General features: G+C 40.7%; 1 protein-coding gene across 1 annotated transcript; it reads left to right on the forward strand.

Moving 5' to 3' along the window:
• Window positions 1-11,665: 11,665 nt before the first annotated feature.
• LOC307213949 (olfactory receptor 5V1-like) lies at window positions 11,666-12,607 on the forward strand (the record flags this gene model as incomplete). Its single annotated transcript, XM_079972182.1, has 1 exon — window positions 11,666-12,607. One exon carries the CDS (start codon window positions 11,666-11,668, stop codon window positions 12,605-12,607), a length of 942 nt encoding a protein of 313 aa, XP_079828308.1.
• Window positions 12,608-13,695: the final 1,088 nt, after the last annotated feature.

The raw sequence follows: 13,695 nt of genomic DNA on the forward strand, positions 1-13,695 counted from the left end.
CGCGCGTCTTCGGCGCTCCTTCTCAAAGGGAATCCTGAACACTAGGCACCGTGGGCCACACTTGACAGTCAGTTCTTTGTAAAAAAAAAAAAAAAAAAAAAAAAAAAAGGTGAATGCTAAGATGCTCCATACGAGGAAAAAGAGGATCAGGGACTCAAGTATGTTTTAAAAATAGAATGCCCAGAAGGCACTAAAACAAGACCTTGCACCTAGCCTACCTCACAGGGTTATGGTAAAAGCGATAGTTGGTGGGGGAAAGCCATGTGTGCTGCTCTGCAGAATTGTCCCACTGAGGCCAAAAAAGGGGGGAGAGAGATTGATTTAAGGCTACAACTGTACCATTGGCCTAAGTGGCACTTCTGAGTAAACGTTTAAATATTGAAACAAAATATAAATAAATAAATAAAATAAAATAAATTCTTCCAGTAGCACCTTAGAGACCAACTCAGTTAGTTATTGGTACGAGCTTTCATGTGCACGCACACTTCTTCAGATACACTGAAACAGAAGTCACCAGACCCAATATTGGAAAGCAATACTGGTATATATATATCTCCATATTGCTTCCTCTTTTAAATTCATAAGGAATATTTATGAACCAGTAAGTTAGCCATACTTAGGCTTTAAAGTTAATGCAGACTTACTTGGGAGTAAGTCGATTGAATTCTGAGGGTGTTGCTTTGAGTAGGCATGTATTGTATTGTATTGTTTGTCTAGACAAGATGCAAGATTTTAGACCGCTAATCTCAATGACCACTCTGTTTCATTTATTTTAAGACATCACCATATTCTGTGGTCTAATATCACAAGGCCTTAACGTTCTTGGGACATAGCAATCTATTATCGCCATCTGTCTTTTGCATGTAAATAGAGTTAACTAGAGTATCATAATGTCAAAAAAATGTCTCTGATGTGACTCCACATTGATTTTCAATTATCCTTTTTTCCTTTTGGGAATCAAAACATGATAAACCACTTCAGCTGGCAGGAACTTGAGAGGAAATGGGCAGCCTTGCAGAGTGCCCGGAATGGATTTCGGTAACATCAGGAGACCTATTAAGAAGAAGAGACTAAAATCTGAAAAGTACACTGATGAATGGATGAATTCATTTTTCATTCATATTCATGTGAACTTTACACAGGGACTGTTCCAGTTAGGGAGAACTCTCCAACAAAACTTTAAATGAGATTCTTCCACGCGAAGAAATAGCCTGCCATAGAGAAATCAAGTTGATCAAAGATGAGTCGAGGGAGTCCCATCATTCCCTCCTATCCCAGTCTCTTGCTAAATAAACTAATCATCTTTCCATCTGAGATTTTGCAGTTTCAAAGTTCACTAGCTTCATCCAACTAATCACCCCAGGAGAGAAGCTGCCAATAATGGATAATTAAGTTGCATGGGGCTCTATTAAAACTTTAGAAGACAATATTTTTGAGATCTGTAGTTGCAAATTAGCTGCAATGGGCATTGTTAAGGAGACACTGTTTGCATAAAGACATAAACAGTAGGGGGAAGTACATTAAGATTATTCCCCAGTGATTGAGAATTGCAGCAAATTCATTTTACTCAATTCCAAAATTAGAAATAGAGCCCTGAGCATTCATTAAGGAATGCAGTTGTGCTGCAGACAGGAACATCAAGACAGAACTCCAGAGACCTTCCTTTCCATTCTGGCATACAAAATGATTGGCGTTTTCTTTTTTTAAAAAAGTGGGGCAGCAGGCGGGTGGGGGACGAAAATCAAACAGTAACAACTTTACACTGCAGTAACAATGTGACTACTACTTAGATACATTGATGGTCAAACCATATGACCTTTCAACACCTAATTTTATGGCCTCATTTATCGAAACTTTCCATTGAGATATATAAGCACTGCAAGCTGCCTAACATTTTCAAGTGTGCTTGCTTCAAAAGAGTGAATGAGACAGAGCTCTAATTCTGACAGGGACCTTGTAATGTGTGCTAATAAAGTCATAAAGCAGCGGCATTGTTTTTGTTTATGTGTATAATTGTCCAGAGCTTTATTCTGCTGGGTCAAATTATTTCAAGTTAGAAGGTTAACCTTTAGAAATTCAAGTAATTAAAATCCTATCAGACATTTTGGAAATTTTCTCATGATGAAAGAACAGGGTGAAATCTAACTGCAACTGCTAGGAGTATTTACATAGCTCAAACATTTCCATAGATTTGATGTCGTTGCAGAGGAAACCCTGCACTTCAGAAGATCAAGAACAGGATGTGTCTGAATGATTACCTGTTGGAATATCTCCATTCCCAGGGTTCCAAATTGCAATGGAATGACTAGGCCCCTGAGTTAAATAAGCAAAGAAAGAGATGCGTAAATTCCATGCCTTCATAATCAGACACAAAAGCAGCTTTTGTCTTTACTAGACCTTTCTACAGGGCCGGATTTAGGTTTGATGAGGCCCTAAGCTACTGAAGGTAATGGGGCCCTTTATATGTCCAGCTGTCCTTTGTCAACAACAATTTGTCACTGTTTTTTGTGTTGAATATATGCAATATAGTTACAGATAGGTAGCCGTGTTGGTCTGCCATAGTCAAAACAAAATAAAAAAATTCCTTCCAGTAGCACCTTAAAGACCAACTAAGTTAGTTCTTGGTATGAGCTTTCGTGTGCATGCACACTTCTTCAGATACAGGTGCTACTGGAAGGAATATGCAATATAGTAATTTATGGATCTTGTTGTTGTTGTTTAGTCGTTTAGTCGTGTCCGACTCTTCGTGACCCCATGGACCAGAGCACACCAGGCACTCCTGTCTTCCATTGCCTCCTGAAGTTTGGCCAAACTCATGCTGGTAGCTTCGAGAACACTGTCCAATCATCTCGTCCTCTGTCGTCCCCTTCTCCTTGTGCCCTCCATCTTTCCCAACATTAGGGTCTTTTCCAGGGAGTCTTCTCTTCTCATGAGATGGCCAAAGTATTGGAGCCTCAGCTTCACTATCTGTCCTTCCAGTGAGCACTCAGGGCTGATTTCCTTAAGAATGGAGAGGTTTGATCTTCTTGCAGTCCATGGGACTCTCAAGAGTCTCCTCCAACACCATAATTCAAAAGCATCAATTCTTCAGCAATTAGCCTTCTTTATGGTCCAGCTCTCACTTCCATACATTACTACTGGGAAAACCTAAAGCCATTTTATTAGTTTTTCTCTAAAGCCATTTTATTAGTTTTTTATCTTATATTTTAGAAATGTACATCCAGGGTTTTTTCCTTTATTTTTTTGGGGGGCCCCCAAGAGAGTGGGGCCCTAAGCTATAGCTTGTTTTAGTAAAGTAAAGGTAAAGGTACCCCTGCCCGTAGCTTATACTAAATCCGCCACTGCCTTTCTATCTCCTAATTCTGGATTAAGACCCTACTTGAAACCTGGCTAGATTATTCTGTGGAGTTTTAATAAAAAACCATCCGAGGACTAGGACTGTTTATGAGTGTGTTGGCGCAAGTAGATCAGCCCTTAGTTTTAGCATGAATATGAAGCAGTAAATCTGATCTTCAGTCAAATACAACTTCTTCTTACATCTTTACTCGAAGAAACAAAAAAGTCATAAATATAAAAGCGGCAAAGAGCAAGGAACATTCTGTGCTGCATTTGTATTTTCATGCAGTTCCTTCAGTGGTTTTATATTTGAGTCACTTAGGCTGCAATCCTTCTTCTTTGGCGATCACTCATAGCCGAGTAAGATTGTCTTTCATAAACACGGTTTTAACAATGAGTCCGTAAGTGACTGTGGAGGCCAATTCTGGATCCACACGTCCTTCCACAGTGGGGACATTGGTTTCCAGGCAGGAGTCGATCACAGTGTGGATTTGCCAAGCGTGGCTTCCTCTTAGCACATTTCTCCCTTGTGTCCTTGTGTTTGAGTGTCTTCAAAGCCCACGACACCTTTGGTAAAAGCTGTTCTCCAGCTGGATCGCTCACAGGCCACTTGCAGAGAAGTAAGCTCTGTTGAACTCAATGGGGATGGCAGACATGTGGAACTGCACTATGAGCGACACTGCCTCAGAGGTGCATTTTGTGAATTGGATAAGTCTAAGATAACCAACTCCCTGCCTTTAGAAAGAAAATACAGTGTGTGTTTGCAAAAGACAGTGAAAGCTTGCATCTTTTTGGAAAGATAATATCTGGCCTTAGACGCCTGCTGTGAATAATTCTCCACTTCCCCCCTGAAATTATTTTGAATAAATATTAACAAATTCAATTGTTTCTGCAAGCTCTGCTGCTACTTCTCTTATGTGGTGGTGGTAACACATGCAGCTTAAATCTGGGGACAGTAGATACAGACACTGAAGCCATAATGACTGAGCAGATGTGGCAAAGACATCCTTTTAGCAGTTTGTTAGTTCAGAACTGATGAGCAATTCAGCTGCAGCGCCAAGCTCCCAAGTGTTGGAATACGCTTAAAGGTCAACTGCAAAGTTCTTCCTGGTACTTACAGTCAAAAAACAATACTGGGTAGCATTAGAAGCCACCTGCGCAGAAGCTCCTCTAACGACTCTCCTTTTCACAGGGCTGTTCTGAAGCTTCCCTGTCACTCTGAGCTCCTTGGAGGAAAAGAGTGATACAAATGTAATACAGTACACAAACAGCAATTTCATAAGAACCAATGTGGTACAAGGGTTACAATTGCTGGAGCAGCAGCTCCCAACTGAGCCATGAAACTTACTGAGTGGTTTTGGACCAGATTCTCCTGTACCTCTCAGGGTTGGTGTTGTAAGAAAAAAATGGGAGGACCATTTATATTGCCCTAAATTCCTTGGTGGAAGAGAGGGATAAACGTGTGATTAAATAATAATAATCAGCCATTCAGATGTATATTCATGCAAGCACATAGTGGATGCTAGAATCATGGCCACAACACTTATTCTTCTTCATATAGCCTAAGATGTTCATGCATGCAAGTTTATTTTTTTCCCTTCAGTGATCACACAATGTTGTTGTCTTCATCAAAATGCCATCCCACAAACCCACCCACCCCATCTAATCCAGATTTACCATTTCTGTCTTGTTGTTTGTTACATAGTGGATAGTCTGCAGAAATGGTAGACCTGAATTAAATGGGGAGATACCGTAGAGTGGCATTTTGATGGGAATGACCTCTGCATCTGTAAGCAGCACCAAGCAAGAATGCAGCTAATGAAAGCAATGTCTAAACCAGGCTTCTCCAAACTCAGCCCTCCAGATGTTTTGAGACTACAATTCCCATCATCCCTGACTACTGGTCCCGCTAGCTAGGGATCATGGGAGTTGTAGGCCAAAAACATCTGGAGGGCTGAGGTTGAGGAAGCCTGGTCTAAACAAACTGAATGTTTTGGATTTGAGCTTTGAACTTTTTTTACGTTACATGAGAAAATGACAGCTCTTCTCAAATGACATCCTTTAATTCAGATGTTTGAGTGTTGTTAATGTGCTACAGAAAATAGAAGAGTGTCATTTTCATTCAATTAGATAATTGGTCTTCAGCTGGTGCATCAGGATCCACATCATTCGAACTAAGGTGGGTTGCAACAGTAGCACTTCCACTATGAAAATATGTGGTACAAAATTAAAATTTAAGACCCTAAATGCATGTTTGGGCTTAAATGATATGAAAAAGATTATTATTGTTGTTGTTGTTGTTGTTGTTGTTGTTATATTATTATTATCCCAGCCACTCTGGGCAGCTTCTGGGGGAAGTGTGAAAACCAGATTAATTTGCCACATATTAAAACCTCCCAAATCTTCAAATGCAGTTCGGTTGTCATGCTGAAGTTCAAACAGCTATGGGAAAACCAAATCTTAGTCATATTTTCATTACTGCTCAAGCTCAGAATGCCAAACCCACCACAATCACACACACACTTGGATTTCCAGGGCATCAGTATTAACTGAGCAAGTGGAAGATTGCTGATGGGAGAATAATATGTAAGCTTTGGTAGTATCCTTAGCTGAAGTTTACAGTATTGCAAAAGCTATTTCTTAGAAAATTATACCCTAAACCTGTTCTTCAAATAAAATCCATTTTGTACCCTAAATAGCATCTTTATCATTATTCACTGTAAATGAAATTCTCATTCAAGTGCAACAATGGCAAAATGCCAGCTGACTTTAAATGCAGCCAGGCTTTCATCACATATATACCGGTATGTATATTCTCTAGATGGGTAAATTTTATGTTTTTGTCATTTTTGCTGTTTTCCTTAAAAGCAATAAACAGTTAAATTACCTGTTATTTGCATATGTCCCTGAGATACTTCTCCGAATACAATATGTCCCCCAGGTCTTAGACTGATGGTTAAATAGTGCTTCCTGAATTAATCTATAGGAGCCTGAGAGGAAGCGATGCTGATGTTCATTGGTAAATACAGTACAGCAATTTCAGGTAGGTACCTGTATGCTTTCTTAACAGCGTTTTGGGTTCTCACATTGATAAGTCACATTATCCTGCCAATAGAACTCTAGGCTCATTCTTGCTAGGACCAGACTGTCAGGAATGAAATGTATGAATTATGCTTGATCTATCTGTAATAGTATTTCTATAACGGAATGGCCATTGTGGTGGTGGAGTTTGCAATCTAAGCTACTGGAAGTCATGAGTTTTACCTCCAGGTTCAATTTTGAAGGACCATTGTTCAGTGGTAAAGCATCTGCTGTGCATAAAGAAGGTCCCAACATCTCTTGGTAGGGTAGGGAGTGATCCCAGCCTGCTCATCTCAGAGAACCACTAGCAGCTGATGTGCACAGTGCTGACCTAGTGGACTGTTAAGGCAGCTTCCTGGGTTCCTATGAGGATTGCATCTTGGTGCTGCAATTCAAGCCTACTTTCCCAATCCGTCAAGGGCCATTCATAAGCAGAAACTGAGAAACATTCATGATTCCTCATCCAAATCAGGTTCCTTGCTTGCAAATGAATGCTCTTCACTTGGGTCCCTCTGCAGCACCTCTTCATCCAAGGTCTATAGAATCATATAGAGTGGAAGGGGTCTTGCAAGCCACATAGTCCAACTTATATGCAGGAAATGCAGAAATGGAGCATTCCCCAACAGATGACTGCCCAGCATCTCCTTGAAAAGTGAAAGAAAGCCCACGACCCCTCTATGTCATTGGTTCCTTTGTCAAACCACCCTATACAATTATATACACATACTCTATACACATAGTTCCCCATTCAAGAACAAGACCAGGAACACAGCAGGGAAATATGGTTGGCTCTGACAGCAGCGGATATTACCTGTTTGGGGAAGAGGGATGTGTCCCTTTTCTTCCCCTCTTGCAACAGTAATCAGAGTAAAAAGAGTTAACAGTACTAACCATCTATCCCAAAATGAAATCTGTGTGAACAGCTATATACATGCAACCTGCTGCTGCATGCAAGGATCTTTGAACTCAGGTGATTCACCCAGAAGTAGGGATGGTTAAGGAATGGAGCTATTGACCATCCTTGAACTTACTCTTGAATGCCAAGGGGCTCCAGGTTTAGATCAGAATCTTGCAATCTAGTTAAACATTTCATTCATGGAAGCTTATTTGATGGATCCTCCTAAGACTACAGGTGAAACACATTGTTGTTGTTATTGTTGTTGTTGTTGTTACAATTCATTCATTACCTGCCCTTTACCCTATGGTCCTGGGGTGGATTGCAACAATTAAATCACCACATTAATATTAAAACACAATATTACACAATATTAAAGACAGTTTAAATGAATTCAATCCATGCAACACATCCCACAACAACACTTTCTTTCTCCTCGGTGGACATTTTTGCCTTCTCAAATTGGACATCTTCCTGTAGCTCCCAGTTTCCCCTCTCAGTGCTTCAGACGTTTCCCTTCCTTTGGTCCACTTTAATTGCACAAGTGGAAAGTTCCACTGCTTGTTTCACTCTCTCCCACAAAATGCTGGCAGTCTGGAAGCACCCTAAATGCATCGCATAATTCTATTCGGTTAGGTATGTGGTCTTTTTTGCTTTTGCTTTTTGCTTCCTTTACAAATACATGAAAAGATGCATAGGTTCTTTTTTTCTGACTACAAGAGTGGCTCACCAATTTAAGCATCCAATCCATTGATTCAGCTCAATAAAGAATCCTACTTGAAATGAATATTGTATACATTGTGCTTGGCTTTGTCTATGTGAGAAATAGCCTTGAGTTAACCATGAGGAACCATGAACCTTTGTCTTGGCTGGTCATGCATATCTTCCAGTGTTGTGAGACAAAAGAACGGTGAAGTATCAGGTGCACACCACCTCTGCACGTACACGTCAGGTTTATTTCTTTTTTTACTCTTTTCTGCATGTCTTTGACTTCTGTAAGAAGAACCATAAATGCCTCACAAACCATCTCTGACTTCCAGTGACAATAGATCTGCCATCAGGGGCTAGGCTCCAAAGGTTCTGCATGACACCAAGTTGGGGAAGGCTGGACTAGGTTATGCCTGTGGGGACTAGTTGAGAGATTTGGAGAGCTATGGACAGTCAGTGTAGAATAGTGTTGGACCTGGTACATCATGATAAGGCAAGTACCAGTCTTCTGAAACCAGAAGGGCTCCAACCCAGCTCTGTTCATGCAAACAAACCAGATGTTAATGCGCAAAATGTAATGTGTGAATTGGGATGTTCATCTGAATGCATGTCAGAATGTGACTCTGAATGGAAATCCAGTTTATGCCCCCAGGTCCCAGTCCAGCAAACATATAAGTTTGTGTGATCATCTGAGACATTTACATACCAGCGTTATGTGCTTACAATGGAAATTAAAGAACCCCCTGCCAAACAATAACAATAAAAACACAATATATAAGATGTACAGTAACACTGTATATAATATGCAATGTTGCTGGAAACTGCTGGAGGGGAGAGGGCTCCTGTGCTTGAGTCCTGTTTATGGGTTTCCCATAGGCATCTGGCTACCATCAGAACAGAATACTGGTGTAACAACAACAACAATTTATTTATACCCCGCCCATCTGGCTGGGTTTCCCCAGCCACTCTGGGCGGCTCCCAGCAGAATGTTAAAAATGAGATAAAACATCAAACATTAAAAATTTCCCTAAACAGGGCTTTGGCATGAATGTTTGTGGCTCTTTTATTCTTAATAAAAACTATTAGCTCAATAAACAAACAACAAATATAAATTAAAACAATTAAAATATAGATCCTCCTGGATCAGGTTGAAGATGCTTAAACACTCCTTTTGTCTCCATGGGTTTTATGTTTAAAAGATATTTCAATGGATCCAAACAGTTGCTTGGGGAGACTGTCAGCCAACAGAATTTTGGACTTACTCCCCCCACCCTCCCAACAATTGGCTGCTATCTCTTATTATCAGCTGCTTTTGAAACACCGCTTCATTTCAAACAGAGTTTGCCATAAAGGACAGAGCAGTGGTAGTAGTGAGGCTGCTGTAAACAGATCTGAGGTGTCCTTGAGCTCACAGGACTAGCTTAATAGGTTCTGGATTTGGGATTGTTCATCTTACGGACCTGATTTGCTCCTTTGTGAGAAAATGCAGGGTTAACACCCACCCACACAAACTGTAAGAAGCTGCATTAATGTTTTATTTGGGATAAACAAAATAATTTCTCATGAAAATGTCCAAATGGATGTTATGCCTAAAGAATGGCAATAAATATAAGTTTCAGCCATGAAACCTTATCTTTGATTTAGTAGAAATTACGTTTTTATGAGAAAATATGCACCCTGTAGGACACAAGGAAAAACTCAGGAAATAAGATCAACTTCTATGCTGTGTTAAGGGTAAAGAAGGAAAGACAAAGATTTAGCACAACTGTGGTGCATGGAAATTATTTATGAGGTAGAAGATATTTTTAAAAATTAATCTTGCTTCAAGGATGTGGAAGCTAAATAAATTATCTTGCTATATGGGTGACAGGGAAAAAAAATAAGTTGGGAAAAGAAGACCATAATTTTGTTGTCTTGCATCTAAAGAGAAAATTGTCCAGCTTATTGCTTGAAAATGAGTAACTCAGGAATTATTTAAAATGGTCTCCTTGAGGAGGCCATATTTTAAAATGGAGGTTTGTGAGGTGCTGCCAGAGCTGGCTCAGGACAATTTGCAGCCTGTCTCAGAGCAGCAAATGGCATTACCCCTACAGTCAAGTCTCACTGTTGGCCACCCAAGGCCAGCAAAGTTATTTTGGCCCCTGAGTCTGGGTGCCATACAACATCCTTTACCAAGGCCAGTTCTCTGAAGGTGGCCTCTACTCTGAGGGCTGTCTGCTCTGTGACTGGTTTCAAGATAATAAGCCATCAGAAGGAAAACTGTAGCTTGGAGCTGACCATCAGCACTGCAGTTGTTTTAGTTACAGTATTTAAAAGCATTTTAAAAATCTGGGGTGGAAGTGAGCAGTAGAAAGAACCAAGGCTGAAGAGAACCTCTCATATAAAAGTCTGAAACATTTCATACGTTCAATTTTCAAATGAGCATTAGCAAGCATAAATTTTATTTTTTAAAAAAACAAAAACAAATAATGAATACTATTGAGAACCACAATGCCATTTAATTAGAAAAGATCAAAATAAGGGAACACTGCTTAAAAATTTAAATTTTTGTGATGCAAGGAGTAACTAGGTAGTAGAAATTGGCATGATATGCAAGGAAAGGAGCTTAAATCTGATTTGTCCTTTACATTCAAGCTTAGCAGGTTTATGTTTTGTTTGCAACTGTGAGAATTGCTCACTCTTCCGTATACACAGGATCAATATATGAACTCATTGGAATTTATTATGGAACATTGGTGTTCCAAAACGAGCTGCAGAGATCATGAGTCTGCAGGTCAGAGGGTATGCATGTGTGTGCGTGGAATAACCGCAAAACATAAGAACTGAGGAATGCTGCTTCGTAGTGGGTCAGACATGGGCCAGAACAGTAGTAGCTCAGTATTGCCTATGCCAGGGGTAGCCAAGATGGTGTCTTCGAGTCCTAAAACTCCCATAATCCCTGACCAGTGGCAATTCTGGCCCAAGCATCTGGTGTGCACCATGTTGGCTAACCTTGGTCCACACTGATGGGCAGCAGCTCTCCAGGATTTCAGACCAGGGTCTCTCCCAGCCCTAGCTGGAGATGCTAGGGATTGAACCTGTGACCTTCTGCATGCAGAGCAGATGCTCTGCCCCTCAGCTACAGCCCTTCTCCATAGAAACACCGTAGAACGCGGTGAAAGAAGTAAACAGGAATGTTTTTTTAAAAAAAAATAAATTACATGAATATGAAGGCTATATGAGGGACTAAGAGAATTTTGACAATGGGAAGTGTTAGCTGATAATTGAATAGCAGAGTTTTACTGTAAATTATATTCATACGGGTCCTTATTCTTGATCGCTATTCCTTTAGCTCCTAGCAATCCTCACATTCGCGTTGGCATCATTTGTTTCTTTTCCCTCCTCCATACAGGTAACCAGCTACTAGGGATTGGGTTATACGTTCTTCTGTATAACCTGCTCCTTCTCCTGGTGATTTAATAATTGTGGGGTTAATTCTGTAGCAAAACGCTACTTGGGACCCACATGATATGAAGGCACAGATGCTAACATTTGCTAAATTGCTTACAGCGGATTGACTCCACATTCTGAGCATTCACACACGTCGATCATTCTCCCGTCTCAAAAGGCTGCTCCATTTCTTTTCTACAAATGGTCCCTCAGCAAATGGAAAACCAAACCTTTGTAGACGAATTTATTTTCCTGGGCTTTACAAACCACCCCAGCCTCTATGTTCTGTTCTTTTTAGTATTCCTAGTTATCTACACGGTAACTCTAGCGGGAAATGCTCTGATACTTGCCCTGATCAGAACAGATCCGACCCTTCATAGCCCTATGTATTACTTCCTGAGCAACCTGTCATTCCTAGACATTTGCTATATCTCTGCCACAGTCCCCGTTATGCTGGCTAACTTCTTCCGAGCAAAGAAAACCATATTGTATGTGGGATGCATTGTCCAGCTGTTCTCCCTCATTACCTGCGCAGGGACAGAATGTGTGCTGTTGGCTGTCATGGCATATGACCGATACGTGGCTATCTGCAGCCCCTTGCATTATTCCAGCATCATGAGCAAGGGGGCTTGCACCAAGATGGCCGGATTCTCCTGGATGTGCGGCTTGACAAACTCACTGGTGCACACCCTCCTGACATCGTCCTTAACCATCTGCAAGTCCAACGAGCTCAGCCACTTCTTCTGCGATGTCCCCTTGCTTCTGAAGCTCTCTTGCTCAGACACTTCCGTGAATGAAGCTGTGCTCCACCTGGCCAGTGCGTTGATAGGGCTCAGCCCCTGCCTCTTTATTCTGGTCTCCTACATCCGCATCATCTGTGCTATCCTGAAGATCAATTCCTCTGAGGGCAGAGTGAAGGCTTTCTCCACCTGCGCTTCGCACCTGATGGTGGTTGTGATATTCTACGGCACATCCAACTTCAACTACGACAGGCCAAGTTCAGGGTACTCCCTGGATGTAGATACTTTGGTTTCCTCGCTGTATTGCATTGTAACACCCATGTTGAATCCAATCATTTACTGTCTGAGGAATAAAGAGGTAAAGGCTGGCTTGATGAGAATGGGCAAGATATATTTCTCTTTCTCAGCTAGGACCTGAGGAGAGCAAAAAGAGAACTCCAGTGCACAATCATATGCACAATGCTTTTTAAAAAGAAATAATAATAATAAAAATGTTTAAGGGTACTCTCATTTTGACTCAAGAAACTCACCATTTTATAATTCGAATTGGGAAAAATAAATACAGTAAATGGACAAAAGTACAAAGAACATGCATTACCTCATATTACACAGCTGACAGCTCATAGTAACTTCCACATTGGCATGAGGTTGTGTGCACTAACATCTTCCTGATTCCACACATCCACATTCCACACTGCTTCACACATTAAACACTCGCTTCAGGAAACACCAGGAAAGGAAATGAGCCCGCCATTGGGGGTAGCAATGGCACTGACGATTCACTGTACTATTCAACAGAACTGATGATTCACCGTGTTATTCAACGGAACTGACGATTCACCGTGCTAGAGAAGAAACTAATTTTTAAAAAATTTAGTTTATTCTCCCATTAGATTCACAAAATGTTTAAGGGTATGCGTACCCCTGCGTACCCCCCCCCCAAAGCACTGCATATGCATGTCCACTCAGAAGCAATTTCCACGGAGTTCAGTTAGAGTCACTCCCAGATAGGTGAGCCTGAGATGACTTTAACTAACTACAACCATTGTATCTGAACTGTTAGTTAGCCAAGCATTTGGGTGAGAGCTATTTATACGAAGGAAACACATTCAGATTCAGATTACTAGAACTTTTGCATAGGTATAATCCGAGTTGTGGAAGCTCTGCTGAACATATACAAAATTTATATTAATCCAACATTACTAATTCCTAGCAAAATATAAACATTTAATGAATGAAAGGATTATTGCTAACAAATTTACTCTTCTAGAAACAGGTTAGCAGCTGTTTTGCCATTAGCAAACAGAGGAAGGTACCTTATTCTATACTAGCTCCATATGGTCTATACTGGCTGGCAACATTTCTCAAGGGTTTCAAACACTAATATTTTCTCAGTCTGACTTGAAGATGACAGGGATTGAACCCAAGTCATTTTGCATCAAAGCAGGTGCTCTACCAATGATTTCCAGTTAACCTTTTTAGGTATGGCCTTGGTAGGTCTCTTGA

The sequence above is a fragment of the Podarcis cretensis genome (assembly GCF_951804945.1).
Source record: "Podarcis cretensis genome assembly, chromosome: 4".
NCBI classification, from domain to species: Eukaryota; Metazoa; Chordata; class Lepidosauria; order Squamata; family Lacertidae; genus Podarcis; species Podarcis cretensis.